This window comes from Gavia stellata, chromosome 16 (genome assembly GCF_030936135.1).
Source record: "Gavia stellata isolate bGavSte3 chromosome 16, bGavSte3.hap2, whole genome shotgun sequence".
In the NCBI taxonomy this organism is placed as follows: Eukaryota; Metazoa; Chordata; class Aves; order Gaviiformes; family Gaviidae; genus Gavia; species Gavia stellata.
The window spans coordinates 10,377,799-10,397,966 of NC_082609.1; the positions used below are offsets into that span (position 1 = coordinate 10,377,799).

A 20,168-nucleotide genomic window follows, 5' to 3' on the forward strand; every position below is an offset into this window, starting at 1 on the left:
AGGAGTCGGAGGTGCGGAGCAAAGCACTTTATTGGGGTGATGGTGGTGGCAGCAGTGGCTGTCCCTGGGGCTCGGCCCCACGGCAGGCCACGGCTGCCACAAGAGCAGCCCCTTTCCCTGAGCCGTCCTCTGACCGCAGGAAGGTGACGGTGCAGTTGGGCGCCAGGTCCCGCAGCATCTGCTGGAGGTGCTGGGAGAAGCTGGGGGGAACAGGAGGGGAGGGTGAGTTCGGGTGCCCCCCACCTCGGGCACCCCGTGCTCCCCCCCCCCCAGACCCATGCCATAGGGCATGGGTCCCCGATGGGTGCTTGCCACCCCCAAGCCCACTCACCGCGGGTGCATTTTGTACAAGGTGCCGTCCACCCCGACAGTGACGGCCAGCTGGGCCAGGCCCCGGTTCTCTCGCATCTTTTCCACCACAGCAGCCAGGCCGGCGGCGCAGAGCTGGGCTGCCCGCAGGGACACGGTCTGGCACACCTCCCGCACCAGCATGCTGTCCTCAAAGCTGGCCTGGAGCTCCAGGTCCTGCAGGATGGCCCGTACCTGCCGCAGGGCCAGCCCATCGCTGCCCCGGACCAGGGGCACCATTAGCACCGCTGTCCCCATCACCGTCCCCATCACTATCCCCATCCCACAGACTGGAGGTGGCATCACCCTGCATATACCCCATCAGTGTAGCATGGCTCCTCTCCCAGGGCTCCGGCTTCACAGCCCCCACCCTGGGCTCTGGGAACCCCCCGGAGCCCAGCACTCACATCTCGATGGTGGAGAGGAACTTTGTCTGGAAGATGTCTGTGGTCTGGAGCTTGGGGCAGGGCTTGCCGCGGAACAGGAGCTGTTTCTCCACCAGTGCCAGTAGGATGTGGCGCACGATCTCGCCCAGGTACATGCCGCTGATGAGCTTCTCAAACCTGCCCCGGGCACAGCCCTGGCAGCCTTAGCTGGGCACAGCCACCCCCACCCAGGCCCCTCCCTGCCCCAGGGCCCTCACCCACCTCTGCTTGCCCACATTGATTGTTTTCTCATCCACCAGCCGGTCGAAGTCTGTGAAGATGTTGTCGAGGCAGCCATTGTCCCCAAAGGCCCCCCACTCCATGTTGATGCACATGCGGCCCTGCTCCCCTTCCACGGTGCCCACATTACGCATCTCCTCCATGTAGCAGGTGTTGGTCCCTGTCCCTGCGGGCCCCGTGCTGGTGTCACCCCGACCACAGCCCTGGCAGAGCTGCCTGGCACCCCGTGGCCAGGACCCGTGGGCTGGTGGTGAGGGGATGGGAGACCCCCTGGGTGCAGAGGTGCGCCTCACCTACGATGAGGCCGATTTCACATTTGGGGTCATCATAGCCACAGGACATCATGGTTCCCACTGTGTCGTTGACCACGGCCACCACCTTCAGCCCTAAGTGCTGCCAAACCGGAGACAGGCACACATGCGGCATAGTGGCACCCAGCTGGCTTCTGGGGCTGGCACCGCCTGGGTGCAGGGTGGCACCCCAGGGACAGAGGACAAGCCCCCAGCCCTTGCCTACCTGTTTGCGCTGGGCAGCCTCCCGCAGCAGCTGAACCACGTCCTGCCCCACGCAGCCCGAGGCGCTGAAGCCTTTGGTCCAGCTCAGCAGCACTGCCTGCAAGAGAAGCAGTATCAGAAGCCAGGCAGCTGCCTTGTACCCGGGGGCCCTCCCCATCTCCCTGCGGCCAGAGCCACCCCCTCACCTTATCCAGGCCCAGCTGCTGGCAGGGGAAAGAGAAGGTGAAGCCAAGTGGCAGGACCTGATCCATCAGGTCCTGCTTCAGCTGGAAGTCCATGATGCACTCAATGATGTGGTCAAAGAGCTGCAGAGAGTGGCCATGGTCTCAGGGACCAAGCTGGGGCAATGCCGTGGGGGTCTCCCAGCCTCCTCCCGGGCCCATAGGCAGTGAGGGGGGAGGCAATTCCCACCCCTCACCCTGTCCCTCGGCCACAGGTCCTCATCCTCACCGCTTCGCCAGTGCCCTGCATGACAGCGGTCGGGATGATGTAGATCTCGCTGGCCATGCGGATGCCATCCTGTGCCACGCGCACCACCAGCACCCGGAAGTTGGTCCCCCCCAAGTCCAACGCCAGGAATTCGCCTTGCTCTGCAGGGAGCCAGCACAGGACATCAGCGGGGCCATGGCCTCTCTGGCACCCCCTTCCCTAGGCCCCCGGCCCTCACCCGTGCCGTCAGGTGTGCCACGGACATAGGTGGGCAGCATGCGGATGGAGGCGTTGGCATTGCTCTCCTGGCCCAGCCCCAGCTCCATCTCCTGCCTCATCAGTGCCTGGACACGCTCCAGGTCGGTGCGGCTGAGCCGCAGCGGGGCCAGCAGCCGGTCCACCTCGCGGCGCTGGGCTGCGAGGCGCAAAGCCACTGCTGTCACCATGGCTGCCCCCTGCCCGGTCCCATCCACCGAGGGCAGGAAAGTGGCCGTGCACTCGGGGGCCAGCAGCCCCGTCACGCTCTGCAGGATCTCCCTGAACCTGCTGGAGGGAGAAGAAGATGGCAAGGGCAGGGCATGAGGCATCCCGCTGGGGTGGGACCCCACCAGGAGTCCCATGTCTGTCCTCACCTGGTGTGGTGCCGGTACAATTCGCCGCCTACCCCCACGTTGACCACCAACCTCTCCAGCTCCCGGCTCTGGCACATGTGGCTGAGGATGGCAGCCAGCCCGGCGGCACAGAGTGCGGCAGCGCGGCTCACCACCGCCCGGCAGATCTGCTGCACCCGGCAGCAATCCCGCTCGCTTGGCCGCAGCCCCAGAGCCTCCAGAGCCCTCCTTGCCTTGGCCATGCCTTCCTCATTGCTGCAAGGGAGAGTACAGCACTGACTTATGGGGCCACTGGCTCACAGCTGGGAGCACCCAGCTGTCACACCCCCACCCCCACCTGCGTGCGGCAGCTCCTGGTCCCCAGACACTCACTCAATGATCTCCAGGACCTGTTGGGTCTTGAGCACATCCTTGGTCCTCAGGATGGCGACACTGCTCCCAATGAAGAGCGCTTTCTCTGCAGCCAGGGTGGTCAGTGCGTGCCGGACGATCTCCCCCAGATACAGGCTGCCCACCAGCTTCTCAAACCTGCGTGCAGCCCAAGCAGGGGTCAGTCATCCCCCACGGCACCCCTTAGCCTTTTGAGAGCACCCAGGAGCATCACAGGGGGCCATGTGCTCCTGTTGGTGAGGCCTGGTGTGCTCAGGGATGGACAGGGAGCCCCAGGGACTCTGCCTTTGCTGGAGGGTGGGAGCACCTCTTTTCCCCAGGGTTGGAGGATTCCTGGTCCACACACTGGTCGTAGTGGGTCAGGATGTCACTCAAGGTGCCATCGTCCCCGAAGCAGCCCCACTCGGTGTTGACACACATCCGCCCACTGGTCTCTTCCACTATCTCCACCTGCTGTGCCTCAGCCATGAAGCAGCTGTTGGTGCCCGTGTCTGCAGGGAGCAGTGGGAGTGAGCACCGGCACAGCCCCCCCAGCACCCACCACCCTGGCACGCGGGGTGCCTGCTGCTCACCCACGATCAAGGCGACCTCACATGGTTCCCCCGCCATGCTGCAGGTCATCATGGTGCCCACAGTGTCATTCATCAGGGCAACGACGTCCACGTTGTAGAGCTGGCCGGGAGCAAAGTGAGAGCATCGTCAGCCCTTCCATGGGGATAGCCCCCAGCCAGGCCCCCCCCACCCCACAGCCCCCCACCTCCTGCTTGTTGATGGCCGACTGCAGCAACTGCACAACATCTTTCCCCTCCACGTCACTGCAGCTGAAGCCCTTGGACCAGGAGATGAGTTCGGCCTGTGGAGAGCACGTGGCCGAGCCATTGGCCTCCGCCACCAGGCCTGTTCCACTCCCCGCTGATGACATGCTGGGGAGGAGGCGGCCGCGGCTGTGGGGCAGGGTTGTCCCACTCACCTTATCCAACTGTGTCTGCCTGCAGCTGAAGGGAAAGACGAAGCCCAAGGGGAGGTGATGCTGGGGGCTGCCGATGCCAGCCAGGAACTCACGCACGCATTGTGCAATGAAGTCAAAGAGCTGCAAAGGCACAGCCGGAGTGACCGACTGCTCCCCCTTACCCAGCACCCAGGCTGTGGGAGACAGCCCAGAGCCCCAGCACCAGCCTGGAGCCCTGCCGAGCCTCCGTGGTGCTGGGCAGCCCAGCACCAGCCACCCTTTGCCATGGTCTCCTCATACCGCTTCCCCCTTGCCCTGCGTGATGTCCCCCGGCACATCAAAGATCTTGTACATCACTTGGGGGCTCTGGTTCCCGTCGCCCAGGAGGGTCACCCACAGGATCCGGACATGGCTCTGGCACAGCTCCACCACCAGCAAGTCACCCTTCTCTACAGGGGAGCAGAGGCCGTGTCAGGCAGAGACCTGCCCTGTGTCAGAACACCCAAATCTGCTCCTCACCCTGTTCCAGGGACAGTCACTCACCCACAGGGGAGGCTCCTGAGAGCCTAAGACCACTGCAGGGGCCAAGGGGGCTCCTGGCTCCTGGCCTTGGCCTCTGCCCCTGCACTGGGGACTGGCAGCGGCAGTGCAAAGGCAGCTTATGGACTCTGTAACTGGCTGGAGACTGGTGCACCCCTCCCTGGCACCCCCAGTGCCATGTCCAGCAACGTGTGCGGGGCTGCAGGTAGCAGAGCTGTCTTACCGGTGCCATCGGGCGTGGAGCAGATGTAAGTGGGCAGCATCCGCACGTTGGCCTGTGCATGCGTCTGCCGGCTCAGCCCCTTGCGCATGGCCTGCATCATGCGGCCCTTCACTGCCTGGAGCGTCTCCAGCGGGATGGTGAGTGCCAGCAGGGCTCGTTGTACCTGGGGATGGCTCGTTAGGGCAGGCCTAAAGGGCAGGGGATGCCTCTCGCTGGGTGCGGGGCAGGGATTGGCCTTACCGGTGTGCAGGCGGGACCATCATTCCGGTGGCCCAGCTGATGGCTCACTGGGGACCTGTGTGGAGGGAGGTGGTGTGTCACCCACTGAGCCCCAGCCTGCAGGAGGACAGGACACATGCCTGCCCATGCCCAAGCACACTAGCGGGGCTGGGTGGGGGGCCCGTCCCCGGCTCTGCCTCCCACCTCCCCTCTGCGTCCCTGCTCCACGGGGCCGTGGTCTCAACAGCATCGTCACTTTGCAGTGTCCTTCCACTGCAATCACGACCCAGCAGCCGGGGGTAGAGGGGGCAGCTGTGCCCCACGACGGCGATGGTGCCGGGGCCGTCCTCGGGGGCTGTGGGAGAAGGGGGCTGCCCCTGCCTCGCCCTGCCCGCGTCTCCCCTCCACCTGCAAGAGGCCGGAGGCTGGTCTCTCCCCTGCCCAGGGCGGTGCAACACCCGGGGGCAGGGGAAGCCTGCTCAGCCCCATCCCCAGCCGCCACCGCGGCCTCCCCACACCCGCCTTCGCTCGGCCGCCGCCGGGCCGGAGCCCCTCACCGGTTGAGGGCCAGGCGGCCCCGCTCCTCCGGGCCCAGACCCCGCCGGGAGAGGGTGCCCGGGCTGGGGGCGGCGGAGCTCTGCTCCCGGGCGGCCCTCGCCGCCCTGCCGTACTGGCCGGGCTGGGGCAGGGCGCCGCGGCGCTCGGGGCTGGCCATGGCGGCGGGGCCGCTGCGGGAGCGGTGGCGGAGGGGCGCCCGGTGGTGGCGCGGGGGGAACCGTTGCCAACGCCGCTGCCGTTGCCCCGGCAACAGAAGCAGCGCCCGTAGGCGCCCCGCCCCGCCATTGGCCGGCCCGCCGCGCCGCTGGCCACGCCCTGGCCAATGGGCGGCCCCGCGCCCGCCGCCCCGGGGCGCCCCCGCGGGAGGGGCCGTTCCCGCGGCCCCGCGCCCGGCAGCATCGCCCTCGTTTCCTATTAGCGCTTTTAAATTTAAGTCCGAGTTTTAATTAGCTCTGCACCAGCTCATCCCATTAATTAAGCAGCACAGCGATGAGCCCCCCCGCCCCGTTCCCGGTGAAGGGCTCCGCAGCGGAGTGAGGATGCTCCCGGGGAGTGGGGGGACCCCCACGGCCCAGCCCGGGGCTCCATCCTGCCCTCGAAGCCTCCGGCGGCTGGAGCAGGCAGAGGCCTCCCTGCCGCGGGGACCAGACTCACAGCCGAGCTGCCCGGTGGGCAGGGAGGACACCCAGGACATGGTGACACCACGGTCATGGCTCCACCGGCCTCTGCAGCCACCCGCTGCGGCTGTCAGCCGACACCAAGGTGCCCTCCGCGGCTCCCCGCTGGGAAAGTCGTTGATGTGCTGCTCCAGAGAGCATCGGGCACGGCCACCCCCCACCCAGGGGTCCCCGAGCTCACACCACCCCTCCAGGGGCCGAGGGCAGGCCTGGGGAAGTGTGATTTTGGACGTTTGGCTGCTGTTCCTCCTCTCCTGCCTCCAGCACCTCCCATTCCCCAGAGAAAGACAGCACAGCTCCTCAGTGTTGCTGCAGTTTCATAAAAACATACATAAATATATTTCCATTTCTTTAACAGAGAGCAAAGCTGCACAGGCACAGTCACTTCTCCACCCAGCGCTCCCTGCACAGGTCATATAAAACATACAAAAGGGGGGTGGGAGAACAAGGCTGCAGGTGAAGCAGGGGTAGGGTGCCACGCAGGCCCTTGCTGGGGTGCAGGGAGCCGCGGGGGGGGTCCGCCACACCGCTGGCCTCAGAACTTGCGCTTTCTCCGGCGGCAGCCTTTGGTCTGCTGCTGACTGCCCAAGCGAAGAGCTGTGGGTGGCTCCAAGTCCACCACACAGTCCGTGGCTTCCGAGAAGGAGATGTGGGGTTTTGCAGGGGAGACGTCGAAAGGAAGGTGCCGAAGGCAGCTGGGGCTGTCCGCCGCCGGCCCCCCTGCTCTGGCTGAGAGTGCGGGAGGGGACTGTTGGTCTCCTAGTCCAGCGAGGGGGGTCCCCGCATCAGCACCTGCAACAAGCACATGTCAGCCCTGCCTGGCCACCCCCCGGCGTGAGCCATGGGGCAAGGGGAAGAGGGTGCTGCTGAGGGCGTTTCTCCCCACTTATCTCCTCCTGTCCTTGGACCTGTGGGGGGAAGCACCAGTGTGCAGGCAGGGAGGGCAGCACCGGGCCAGCCCCCAGGAAGCTGGACATCTCTTGGTGCGATGGCTCAGAGCACACTCCTACCCCTGCAAGGGCTCTGGGTGCTGGCTCAGGTCCAGCGGGCACAGGCAGGGATGTATGCAGCCAGCTGGGGGATGACAACCGCCAGTGAAGCCCACAGCCTCCTGCTCTGCTCAGGAAGAACGGACCCCTTCCTTTAAGGGGAATTTGCTGTCCCAGCACAGCCCAGGAATGCAAGGGGAGAACTGGGAAAGGGCAGCCCCGAAGCAGGGAGGCAGGCACAGAAAGCAGCTTCCCACCTGCAGACTTGCTCTCGGAGAGCTCCAGCATCCTGAGGAGTCCCCTCTCCTGCCTTCCAACGTCCTGCCAAGGAGAGGAGAACCGCCGTCACAGCGCTGCCGTGAGGGAGCCCGATAGCTGGGGTGGCCCCATGGCTGCGCGTTCCCCCAGCCCACAGGGTCAGACTGGGCACAAGTGGCAGTGCTGTATTTCCAGGGCCTCCAGCTGAGCACGGCCAGCCACCACCGGGAAGGGCACTGCCCCATGCACAGCCTGACGGATGCCCGAGCAGAGGCAGCTAAGAGCAATTAATAAAGCCAAGCCCGTTAAGGAGGGAGGCCAGGGTGCAGGAAGCCATCCCCAAGTCCAGCGAGCATGGGGCTGCAACAGAGAAACGTGGACACTGGCGGCTCTGCCACAGCTTGGGCACATCCCCCAGCACTGTGCCTCTGAGGGCAGGCCCCATCCTGCTCTGTCCAAGCACACAGGGGCTTGGTGCCGGAGGGAAAGACCTTCCTCCAGGGCACAGCCAGATGAGGAACGCACATCTCGTGCCCCCTCTTAGCCCTTGGGAAGACACAGCTGTGCTGGTGACACAGGCTAAGGGAAAACCACTTGGCCTGGCTGCTTTGAGTCTTGCTGGCCCAGCGAAATCCCCTCTCCTGGCTGCTCCCTGCCCCCAGACCTGCTCTAGAAGGCATTGGCATCCCAGCTGCAGGGTTGGAGCTGCAAAGCACCCCGAAACGGGCTGTGGCAGGAACCTGCAAGCCCAACAGTGCCACTAGGAAGCTTTCCAATGGCCCAGCCCATGCTCAGGCATGACCTGCCCCTCTGGGCGAGCTGCCATCTCAGCACAAGGCAGGGCCAGAGGAAACACAGAGCCTTGCCGAGCCGTCCCAAAGCGCTGCCTGGCTCCAACACCTTTCCTCCGTGCCCTGTGCCCATGCTTGCGTGCAAGACCCCGCACGCCAGCCAGCTGTGGGGCACAGGGACAGAGTCAGACAGCCCCCATGGAGCCGGTCACATGCAGGAACAGCCGTGCCCTGCAGTACTCTGAACCACAGAGCGCTTGGCTGTATCCCAGCCAAAATCATCAACCAGAAATCTCATCATTTGCATCTGAATCCCCAAAGGGCTGAGGCCTGTGATGGATTTAAGGGATTATAAGAAACTAAGACATCATGTTGCATCTTCATGCTGAGAATCACATTTCTGAGCCCAGGCAAAGCTGCGACATTAGGGCTTTGCCCGCAGGAACCAGCAGGAAGGCCTGGAAGGACCCTCTGCGCTCTCCCGGGACCATCACAAGCAGGAAAAAGCACGGTGGGGGCCAACAGCTGGTGAGTGATTGTGAGCCAGCTGCTACCCATGCTCCTGCCTCCCACCTCCCCTAGCAAGGCACGTCCCCCACACCCAGCACACCTCCACCACACTCGCTCGCCCACGTTTCTCCCGGGATGCTGCGGTTTGCTCCCAGCACTGAGCAATTCCCCCTGCTCAGGCTCTGAAGCCTTCCCCATGGGAAAGGGCTTGTGGATAGAGTCAGATACGCTTGTCACCCTGACGCTGCCCTCCACTCCATCTATATTCAGCTGAGGAAGCCTGCAGGACTGAGGCACACTGTCTGGCAGCCGGACAGCCCTGGCTGCCTGCCTGCTGGAGAGGTTACTGGCAGCTCCGCTGGATTAGCTCACCCCTGGGACCGGTCCATGCTCTCGCAGAGCATCGCGGGAGGGAGGGCAACAAGTTCTCTGGCCATGGCGGCCCACAGGGACAGGCAATCCTACACCAGGTCAGCTCATCCCGTCAACCAGGGAAACTGCTCCTGCTGCCAACCCAGCCCCAAACCCAGCGCAAAGCAAAGGAGACGGTCTGCAGGGTCGCCCCTCACCTTGGCGCTTCGCAGCCTCCTGGTTCCCTGAGCTTGCCTAGCAGCCTGAAGGCAGCTGTCCACATGCCTCTGATACTGCAGCAGTGGCACCAGTGACTTACAGAGGTAGCACTTCTCACACCTGCCAGGCAGCAAAGGACAGAGCACTGCATTAGGATTCGCCCTGCACCGGGCTCCCAGCCACCAGCGGTGACTTTCCTCCTCCACGCCACGCCATGGAGAAGACATGTCACCAGATTGGGTCTTGCTGGCACCAATCGCAAAGACTGAGTGATTACCAGTATTCCCTGCCTGTTCCTCTGTATCCTGCTGCTGCAGCAGCGGGACGGTAATCAAATCTGCTCATCTAACTATCTCAAACACTGCTGATTTCTCCCCAGACATAAAGCACCCTGTCAAAATCCACAGAAATGAAGTGCAAGGGCTTTGCAAAGGGGAGTTAAATTCTGCCTGAAAAGCAAACCAAGTGTGTTAAATCAGAGAGACATTTTACCAGGGCTGGATGAACTTGTCTGACTAGTAAATCAAGTCTTTCTCTGCACTATCTCCATTTTACATCACACCATGTTGGGAGAGGAATGCAGAGCACGCGTTCCTGCTGGGGGGCTGGCACAGCGTGTTCCTCAAACCCCCTCATTTGTGTAGATGCCCAGCTTCACGCAGGATGACCGAGTGTGCTTGGGAAGAAAATTATCCTGGGTGAGCGGAGATGAAGGTCAGGCATGGATTTACGCAGCTATACGCACTTCCACACCAGCTCTCAGCGGGGACCGAATTGTGCAGAAGAGGGCATTGGCTCTTCAGGAGGGGAGCATCCACTCAGGGAGCTATTCAGGAATGGACCATCTCCAAGGAGAGACAAGCCCCCAGGGACCAGCCCCAGCAGCATTGTGTTCAGTTTGATAAGCAGTACTCTCCTAGTAAAACTCACCCCAGGCTCTAAAACGTGTATGGAGAGCCCCCATCGAGCAAAACTCTGCAGCACTTTTCCCGTATTTTCTTTCCAGTCAGTGCTGATTACCCAGATAATGTGTCTAAACAGAAGCTGTCCTCTCTATAATTAGCCTAATTCCATTAGTGATGTTGCCATCCACTGTTTGTAACAGCAAAATTGCTTCCATAGCAGGGATTTTACTGTCAGATCCTCTCTTATGATGCTTTGTGTGGGTGGCAGGAGGAGGGGCTGCATGGGAAGAGATTAAACAAAGCCACTGCTATTCTGAAAGTCTAATTTAATTAAGAATATCACTACAGGTGCCATGTTGACAGCCTCCCTATCCTAGCCTCTTCTTTTCCTGGGGTTACCAAGCTCAAATCTCCCATTAGAAACTGGCTGAGTTAGCACCATTTTAGCTACAGCTCCCCCCACAGCAGCCAGAGACCACACATCCCTGACCCGCCATGGATTGGGCTGAAAGGAAATTAATGCAAAAATAATCAATCTGAGAACAGCAAATTCCTCTTGCTTCGGTTTAAATATAGCCAGCACTGCAACAAGAGGCACTGAGGGAAGGCAATTTCTTAGGGAAACATTGCTATAAGGCTAACGGCCAGCATTTATACAGGAATAAAGACATCCACAGGCAAGCTAGAACGGAAGCGCAGAAACAGTCTTGGAGGAGCAAGCGTACCTACTTACTTGTCAATGTCTAAGGGTGTTGGGCCGCTTGCACCACTGGCAGCTTTACTTCTTGCCTCTCGCTGACGCCGGGTGAGCACTGAAGGAAAAACAGAAAGGGTTACCTGCCAGCCACCCCAAAATCATCCCTACACCATGTCCAAATACAACAAGTTTCAATCACTTCTACTCAAGGCTGCAGCAGAAGTGATGGTAGAGGCAAAGAAATACTGGACTGGGATGGACAGGGTGTTCTTTCCTGCAGAAGAGGTAGCTGGCCAATTCTCCTTTTTTCTGGGGGGATACTGAAGAAGTTACCTTCCCCAGACTCGGAAGCCAGCTAGCCATTCCACACCGTAACTCGCCTACTGCCAGAAACAGCTGGATCAACAGTATGCAGGTTACAGTAATTTTAAAGCTGACGCGCAGCAGAGCAACAGCCTGGGAGAAGAGTTACACAGCTGCTCCAGCAGCACAGCGCTGCTCCCTGCCAAACTAAGCACCCGTGCCTACTGCAGGGGTGGGATCGTGGTAACTGCGAGCTCAGGGGGAAGGAAAGCTGAGGCGGGGGCTGCGAGGAGGCATCAGCCCTTCTGCAGATGTGCTAGGAAGAACGAGGCTTGCTTGGAGAGGGATACAGCTCCCGCTGGAAAGGGAAGGTTACAACATCAGCCTACACTCACTGCTATTGTCTGCATACAGCTCTGTGGGGCCTCTGAGTGAAGATCTCTACCAGGGCTAAGTATCAGTGGTGCTGCTCTCCAGCGGCAGCAGGGAAGGGCCAGCTCCAACACAGGTGGGTAGCCAGCGAGATCGCGGCTGACCAGCATGCTGATGACAGGTCCAACAATTTCTGTTCCTTCAGTAAGCCCAAGCAGCCTTTCCAAACCTGCTCTCCAGGCATCTGCAGGGAGCACATTGGAGCGTTGTCTCTTTCAGTCGAATTCCTCTCAGTGTATTTCTGTTGACATGCCACCAGCAAAGATCCTCAGGGAACATATCAGATAGCTTAGCTTGCTTCACTAGGGACATTCAAGACTCCAGCTCCAAACCAGATGTCACAGTAAGCACTCTCGGGCAAGCTGGCTAAGGGGACAATGCAGGAAGCTGTATGACAGCCCGGTAACATTGCTTCCCATACTCTCTTTAGAAGAAAGGCCTGAATCCAAGGTAAAGGCACGACAAACCTGTTATTGTTGGCAGATCATCTGTGATAAAGAAAGGGATGCACAAAATTTTGTGTGGAACAAAGGGAATCCTTCAGAGTTTTAGCAAAACCCCATTTCCAGAGTGTTAGGCAACCCCAGCATCTATCCACGATGCTGATAAAACATGGCCTTTCCCTTAGTAGCGATCACTGATCTGCACGACCAGCAAGATGCTCAGGAGCTGTTGAGGCTGATGGGAGACATCCACACTGAAGAAACAAGCTTGAGTGTTTCCTTGGATGTGGCTATTGTCTCGTAGGCGATGACTGATACCAGCAGCTCATTTGTCACAGGCACCGAAGTGGACGTCTCTCTTTAACTTAGCCTGGCCCAGATTTGAAGTGGCAGCCTGACTAGGAGGACTGATAACAACGGCCACCCCCCAGGCCATCCAGCCTCCCAACAACCCAACTAACATGTGCATTTGACAGTGTGGTGAAAGCTGCTCTCCAAATCAGCGTGCACTCATTAATATTCCTTTAACACCATCTTGGGAGCCTCGTGCACCAGCTCAGGTGTTAATCAGTTCTATTTTCTTCCAAAAAGCAGTGAACACATCTGGCATAATGGGCCCATTAGAGATGTCTGGGACCAGCTCTGCAGCTGCCCAGGGGAAGACCCCCAGCTGTGCTGCTGGAAGCAGAGGCACAGGAGAGAGAACGGGGCCAGCCGTGCGACAGGCACAGTGAGGGAGACCGGAGCCAGCCACCCCCCTTCACATCTTCCCAAACGCTGGCAAGGCACAACCCTTGCCAAAATACATTGGCTGCCTGCAGGAAGGGAGTTCAGAATTTGGGGAAACACTTCCTGTGGGGAAAATCCCCACCACAGAGCAGTGCTGACCCACTCTGTGATGGGAGACTCGTAAATCTGCCAGATGCGATGCTCTTTGCTGGGTCAGACACATTCTGTAGCCCAAGAAAGACCTCTTCCCTAGCTCAGCATCTCTTCTGGTTGACAAGTCATCCTTGACCTGCTTGGCTCCAGCTCGCACCCTGGAGAAGAGGAGCAAACCCTCCCCAGCACAGCCCTGCCATCAGCACACTCACGCCACGCACCTCCTGGGGCTGCCAGGTGAGGTTGGCATGCAGAGCTGTGAGGCTGTAGCCACCAAGCTCCTCACCTCGCTACACAACCCACCTGCGGTTCACTGCACCAGCTTCCTCCCCATCCTCACTACCAGCTGTACCACTTTTTGTGCAGAATCCTATTAGTGGCAGGCTCACCAGCATCTTGTCCTTTTTCAGAAGTGATGAAGCTTTTCTCTGCACCCATTCTGTTATTCTTTCTGCTGTATCAGTGCCACTTCTATTGATGTCAGGAGCTTTTTAGCAGCACCAGTGCTGCCACTGAAGATTGACAGATGCATCACATTGCATTCGACGCTTTGGGAGGAAGGGATATACCAAATCCTCATTTCTATGGGCTCACTTGGGAACTGAGAGGTTGGGAGCGCATAGATGGAGGACAAGAGGAATAGAGTACGTCCCAAAGCTCGAGACTACTTGCTGTGCTCATTAGCGGCCAAGACTCGCTTCCAGACTGAGACCAGCGGACTCCTGCGTCAGCAGCAGCAGCGGGCGATGGATACAGCAGAGAGCCCCTCTCACACAAGCGAGCCCTTCAGCCGAATGCATGAAGGAAGAGGGAGCTGCCACAGCACTTCCATGGTTCCACTCATTCACTTGGAATTAACACCAGTCACTGAGCTGGAAACCTGGGAGCTGAACCTTCCCCGGCTTGGTACAGTAGCTAATGCAACAGCAGGCTGCTCTTTTTTATTTACTCAGACTACAGGAAAATGGAAATTCATGATCAGATTTTCATACTGCCCAGGTATGTGGTGGTCTGGGCACCCAGCCAGGGCGACCATGTACATACATAGGGGAAGCAACTGTAACTCATCTTGCCCAGCTAATTCATTTGAAAACCTGTCCTTAAATATCAGCCGGACTGAGCCAGCCTCCTGATACAAAACACTGAAAGACTTTGGTGCATGATTAGAAGAGGGAAGAGGAGAAGTAAAATCAGCAAGAACACATCCTTTTGTAATTTTAAAATGAAAACCACTGACAGCTATAGCCTGCAGGACTGCATAATCTGCAGTTCTAGAGACATCAGGAGTAAATCCAATTAATAAGTCCGAAGACAGACCAGGAACCCCTGACCCAGTGCACCAAAGGAAAACTGAAGCCGTCTTTTCTTAACAGACCAGGACATGGCTTGCAGGGCAGAACTTTGATTTTCTCTCACACAAGATTGTTACTGTGCTCTCGAGGAAGCCAGCAACCAGCCAAGAGTACAAGGCACTGCAGCAGTAGAGAACAGCTTCTGGACCCACACAGGAGCTGGCATTTGCTTCAGAAGACAATTCTCCCACCTCTTCTTTCCCCATGCATTAGCTTTACCTATGGATTTTGTGCTAGTGAAAGATGCCAAGGTAACAGCCCTGGAAACAGAGTCCTTTTGTACCTGCACAGCTGTGCCAGGCTACTGTCTGGCCTCTGCTCAGAGCTATACATCATCCCTGCCTATTCAACCCCAACCCCACTGACCAGCCCATCAGCTGAGACCTCTCTGGGTGACTGTTGCCTTTGTACAGCAGCTGGGAAGCGGACCGAGGTGCCTCACAAGCCGGAGCCCCGGCAGGCAGGCAGGATTCTGCCCCGTGTGACCTGCTGCTCCAAGTCCAGGAAGGCCACGGTCCTGCAAAGAGTCTTGGTGCAACCAACACAGGTGTCACAGACTGTTACGGATACTAAAGCCTGGTCTCTACAGGGAAAATACTAGAATAACTGGCAATAGAAAACCCAAATTACTGTGATTTTGTCCCAAAACCATTGCTCTGCTTAAAGCCACTATTGTAGACCAAAATCCCTTTCATTCCAGGCCAGTTTTCTTATGGGGGGATTGTTCTGAACAAGCCAGAACAGCAGAGTAGCAATTCCAAAATAACTACCCTTACAAATATCCCCAAGGAGACCAGTCTGGAAGCAGAGTGGAGAGGCCAGCCTTGAACTCTGTCCTGCTGAAAGCCAACACCAAAGAAAAGAACAAATTCCCTCGCACTGCCAAAGAATTCAAAGCCTTTTCCTGATCACAGTCAGGATTCCCCAGGATCAATGGATAGACTCACAGTCCAGCCACACTGGGGACCCGATTACCACAGGGCCAAAGACATTCCTGCTAAAAGGCATGCTAAAAATTCTGCTCCATTTTGTAGTGCGTATAAGACCTTTATCAGAGTTGAGGATGGGAGAGGAACTGTGATAATCTGTGACTTGCCTAAGCTGAACCCTTTGTATTAGTAGCTGGTTTGTGCCCGCAGAGAGAACTCCCCACCAAAATTCAGCACCAAGCAGTATCAGCCACTACTCTGGCTCCTGTTATCTTGACAGGACCCAGGTCATATCCCCAAAGATTGGGACCTTGTATTTTAAAACTACATCAACTTGCATTAAGAGTACATGGTGAAACTTCCTCCTGCTAGAGGAATGCAGAAGTTACAGTTCATGTACTAGCTCCTGTTTGCTCAAATTACTTAAACATCATAGATTTAGGTTGCATTTAATAACCCAGTATGTAACTGAAAATTATATATTCACAACCTGAAAAGTTAATCTTATTACAAGCTACTACTTTGATATTACCTGATATTGCGCTAACACAGACTTTACATTTCAAGCACCAGCTAAACATAACTTATTGAATATGTTGATAACCAACTGGTGTATTTGTTCACTTAAGCTCTACAAAGGTTGGCTACAAAAAGACAATATGGAGAAGACTGCAAAGAGGATTAAGTATGGGCATTCTGACCATGATTCTATGCCTCACTCTTCACATGAAGGAGAAAAATCCAAGCTCCCAGATCGATAGCTATCATTTTGCAATTTTAGAGGAACAAGAGGGAAACTTTTCTGCAATCTCTTGCAGCTGAACAAGCCATTTTTGCACATACAAATGTCAGACTCATTGCAGAATGCAGGCTGTGCTTGGAGTGGTACAGAACATTCTCCCTTCTCGAGAGCCCTGAAGGACGCTCACCCGCGTGGCTCGGGAGTCTGCCATTTTCTACCACTAGTAGATTCTCTGCAGGTCCTCACAACACACACAATAGATGTGTCTTACGAGTACTGCTTGAAGCATCCAGGGCTAGATCCTGGGGTAATATTTGGCTCAGACACTTTCCAAGGGACTAATAATGTGATAAAGTCGATCAGAGAGAAGATGTCTCTGTCCAGGAGGTGCTGGAAATACAGGAGCCTCCGATAACACTCTCCTGGCTGGCTCAGAGAGAGAATGAACCTCCCTACATGCCAACCATGCACCAAATATCTCGAGAGGGACAAGACTGCAGCACCTGACCGCGAGTAATAGGAAAGGGGGACGAGCACAAAGAGCAAACACACAGAAGCAGCACTTGGCAGACCTGGACTGTCCTTGCCAGCCTCCTCTCCCGCGATGCCGTTGCAGTACATGGCATGCAGCTCTATCTCTGTAGCTGGAAAGGCTTGGTCACACAGCGGGCACGACACATGGTCAGCAGCTGTAGGACTGCACTCAGACACAGTCCTGCCAGCATCTTCATCTCCATCAGCCTAAGGAAGAAGAGGAAAAAATTAGCCAGACAGTTAATTGTGCTCTTTCTCTTTTTCTGCTAGGTGCAGAGCTCTGTGCTGTCTGGTAGCTACTCACCCTCCCATAGACTCAGTTTTTCTTGGAAAGTTTTATTCTCCCTTCATCACATACCAGTCAGAAATGACACCACTGTCTGAGTAAACTGTGCAGCAGTAATAACTAATTCTTCTTCCAAAGGCAACATGTCCTGCTGAATCATGGTGAAACCTCCCTGCACAGCCGTGCACACCATTTAAGGCAAACATCACCTGTACTACCGTGGAAAAATGGCAAAGCTTCCATTAATCAGGAAAGCTCAGAAGCAAAACTGATGGAAAATTCATGGGGCAAAGCACAACTTCAACACCTGACTTGTGCTCATCAGTTTCTGGACATGATCCACACTACACAGGCAGCACTGTCTGGGAACACAGCTTCCCCCAGGATGAAAGGAGGCTGCTGTGCTCTTAGGGAGTCTGGAGAGATCACTGGGAAGCTCCTCCTCTCTAGAGGAGGTGGCTGGAGCAGTCATCAGAGGGGACACAGATCAAGGAGAGAGGCAATACTGTTAAAAATCCATGTCACACAAAATTACTAGCAGTGGCTTTTTGCCAGGGCAAAGTGTCACAGCCTGTGTTTGTTCTCCAGGTGCCATTATCACTTGCCGATACTCTTTTTTTGCATTGGTTACGCAGCTGCAAAGGTGCTCCGCTACCCACCCGCAGAGATACAGCCTGCTCCCTGTGCTATTGATGTTCCCAAGACACAGCAGACTGCTGCCATCTCACTCATAAATAGATCTCTGCCTAGTCAGGCTTGCTACAAGATTTCGCCACGTTTAAGAAAGAACCCTTTCCCCCCCACAGTGATTAAAAAAAGTTATTTAAGTATTAACCATGTAGAAGAAATCTATAGGAAAATAATATAGGAGAGTTTTCTGTTCTTAGGACTAAGCAGTGACATGTAGACAGTATGCAGCTAAACTGCTGTCTGCTTCCCTCTGACAGTATAATTTCAAGGAAGCAGTAACTGGGGTCAGCCAAGATGCTCAGTGCCACTGGAACACTTTGTTGTATTGCTCGTTTATTACTTGCTTTTCCAAATGAGGGTCTGATCCTTATTTTTATGTCCTAAAGGGAAGGAGGGTGCTTTGTTGACTCAGAGGAGCTCTGCAAAAAATTGCAGCACTGGGCCTTAAACCAAGAAGCGGACTCACAAAATGCATTTCTCCCAGTCACCAGCTGACAAGCTACGGCACCGAGCCCCAGGAACACCCCTCTCATTTCCAGGGAGGCTCTCTGCCCTGGATTTCTGGGGAGGAGTTGCCACAAGAGTTCCTCCAGCCGAACACAGGCTGTTGAAGTACATCACTTACAGCATTAGCACTCATACCCTGCTCTCACATCTCAGTGTCACTATATCTTGTGAAGTCCTCACCGTGGGGCGTCACACGGAGGAGTCGTAAAAAACAAGATGTGTCAAATATGAATGATCAGATCAAACCTGCGTTATCCTAGTCAGACAACACACAAAAAATATGATGGGAAAAGCAGCAGGCACTGCTCCTTCTAGCTGCCATTTTTAAAGCAATCTTAGGAGATCACCGATTTTGCACACCCTGGCCGCCTACATTCGGTGGTAAATTACTAATTTTAAATGGAAATGCAACATTCTGTAACAAAACACACAACGGTCCCAAAACTACTTGTACAAAACCTTGCTGTAACAGCCTGGAAAACCTCAACTGCAGAACCAATCACTCCTGTTAGAGGCAGAGACTGTTGCCTCTCCTCTTTAGCAGAGGAAATCGCCTACAAGACATAGTACTTGCAGCCAACAGCCAGCCAAGAGCAATGCTAGAGGCTGAGCTCAACAACAAGGCTCCTGTGTCTTGGCTCAGCAACTGCTAGGAATAAGTCAGTCCCAGTGGTCTACGCTTGCTTCATGCTAACCGCTAATGCACATGGTAGCTGTTTCTGTCGTCCTCCTGGAGGGCTGCGGGCTCCAGACTGGTACCTGCTGCCAGCAATAATGTTGTCGAGCAATCCCTAGGAAGCCCCCCGCACCGCTCCCGAACACCTTGTGCCGTCTAGGCGGAGGTGTGAGACCCGGGGCACCCTCTGCAAAGCACAAGGGACAGAGCAGTGTCCTGGCCACAGCCAAATGGGTCATGAACATGCTTCAATGGCTGCGGCTACCTGGCTCAGTACAGGACTGCCACCTCCCCCTGCTGCGGTCTCTAATTGACTGAGCAGTGCTTTGAGATACCTGCAGAATGAAAGGCACACAAGAGCAGAAGCTGGTTTATTAAGAGGCCTGTGACAATGAGACATCGGAGCTGCAGATGCACTGTACAAGCTGCAGACTCCCAGAATGAGCTTTCCACAAATGAATCCTCTTGTCAAGAGCTGTACGATTCTGTATTCATGTACCCTGCCAGAGGAGTACTTGGCAACCCCTTTGATATTGCTCTCTAAATTAATAGACAAAGGGAGTTTTATCAGAAGCAGGAACTGAAGTCAGATGTCGGTACAGCAACAGCTGCAAAGCAATTGCTGCACAGGTGTGACAACATGGGGAAAGGAGCCGCACAACAGCGCACATCTGCATCAGGAGGTAAGAGGATGGCCCTGCCACTGACTACTGCTATTAACTATTACTGCACAGAAACCAAGATTCCTGGGCTCAGGTCACTCTCCTTGGACTGCAAACCACCACCAGCACGAGTGACTGAGGTTTACTAGGACTCCCCTCACAGCTCCTGGGATCCCTCTGCATCGCTGACCATCACAGCACTATACCTCTGAGCATGGGCAAGCAACAGCACTGCCGTCCATACTGATGGCATCCTCCAGCACAGCAGTGTGCGTGGTACAAAAGAACGAGCTGGAATTGATAACAACTCTCCAGCTACAGGACTGAAAGGCTTCAGAAGCAGATGCACGCAGCCCCCAGCCAAAAGAGACTGGAGTTATGAAGCAGTGGAGAAAAGGGAAGAGGGAACTGGTTTGTGAAGATCCCAACAGCAGAAGCCCAAGCTCCCAGCCACCCAAGGGGAAATGCTACCACAGCCCAGCTGAACCAAGGTCTAGAAGGCAGGACTGGAAACAGGACCCTTCCCCAGCTTCAGGCTCTTTTACCTGCATAGGTGCATCTCTGTTGCCCGAGCACAGCTCTCCTCTCTCCGCCTCAATAGCTTCCAATGGACTCGGCTGGGTCTCTGCAGAAAAAAGCCTCCGTGTTAACGCCGGTTTGCAGCCCCCAAACTATCCCCTCACTTGTTGATGTAACTTAGCCCATTTCTTAGCAGTGTTTTCACAGTTTCAAAACATTTTTTAGACTTGCCACAAATGTTATCAGACAATGTACCACAACACAGCCGGATGAAGGGTTAAAAGTCACAGCACAGTGGCGTGAGGACAAAGCCACTGCAGCTTTGCGGCTTCATGGGGAGTGAGACTAGACACAGGGAAAGTGCATG

General features: G+C 56.4%; 2 protein-coding genes across 4 annotated transcripts in view; both read right to left on the reverse strand.

The window, feature by feature from the left end:
• Positions 1-28: 28 nt before the first annotated feature.
• HK3 (hexokinase 3) lies at positions 29-5,604 on the reverse strand. Its single transcript, XM_059825584.1, has 20 exons — positions 5,447-5,604; positions 5,094-5,297; positions 4,911-4,965; positions 4,671-4,833; positions 4,208-4,356; positions 3,929-4,048; positions 3,716-3,811; positions 3,531-3,630; positions 3,266-3,449; positions 2,941-3,096; positions 2,590-2,823; positions 2,196-2,500; positions 1,979-2,118; positions 1,714-1,833; positions 1,530-1,625; positions 1,307-1,406; positions 996-1,179; positions 756-911; positions 332-565; positions 29-200 (listed from the first exon to the last, which is right to left on the reverse strand). The coding sequence occupies exons 1-20, from the start codon at positions 5,602-5,604 to the stop codon at positions 29-31; spliced, it is 3,126 nt and encodes a 1,041-aa protein (XP_059681567.1).
• Positions 5,605-6,442: 838 nt separating this feature from the next.
• The window catches only part of UIMC1 (ubiquitin interaction motif containing 1), a 39,154-nt gene continuing 25,428 nt past the window's right edge, over positions 6,443-20,168 (reverse strand). For 2 of the 3 annotated variants that reach the window (XM_059825369.1, XM_059825368.1), the window contains exons 8-13: positions 19,828-19,907; positions 16,500-16,668; positions 10,881-10,959; positions 9,242-9,362; positions 7,371-7,434; positions 6,443-6,916 (exon numbers count right to left, since the gene is read on the reverse strand). In XM_059825369.1, coding sequence (XP_059681352.1) covers positions 6,660-6,916; positions 7,371-7,434; positions 9,242-9,362; positions 10,881-10,959; positions 16,500-16,668; positions 19,828-19,907 — 770 coding nt within the window. In that variant the 3' untranslated portion in view covers positions 6,443-6,659. The remainder of the gene's footprint in view (positions 6,917-7,370; positions 7,435-9,241; positions 9,363-10,880; positions 10,960-16,499; positions 16,669-19,827; positions 19,908-20,168) is intronic. The other variant, XM_059825370.1, reaches the window with a different exon arrangement.

Coding starts and splice junctions, on each gene's coding strand:
- HK3 (XM_059825584.1), bottom strand. CDS start 5,604: ATGGCCAGCCCCGAGCGCCGCGGCGCCCTGCCCCAGCCCGGCCAGTAC. Junction 4,966..5,093: donor AGCAGGGACGCAGAGGGGAG/GTGGGAGGCAGA, acceptor CCCTCCACACAG/GTCCCCAGTGAGCCATCAGC. Junction 2,501..2,589: donor TTGTACCGGCACCACACCAG/GTGAGGACAGAC, acceptor TCCCTCCAGCAG/GTTCAGGGAGATCCTGCAGA.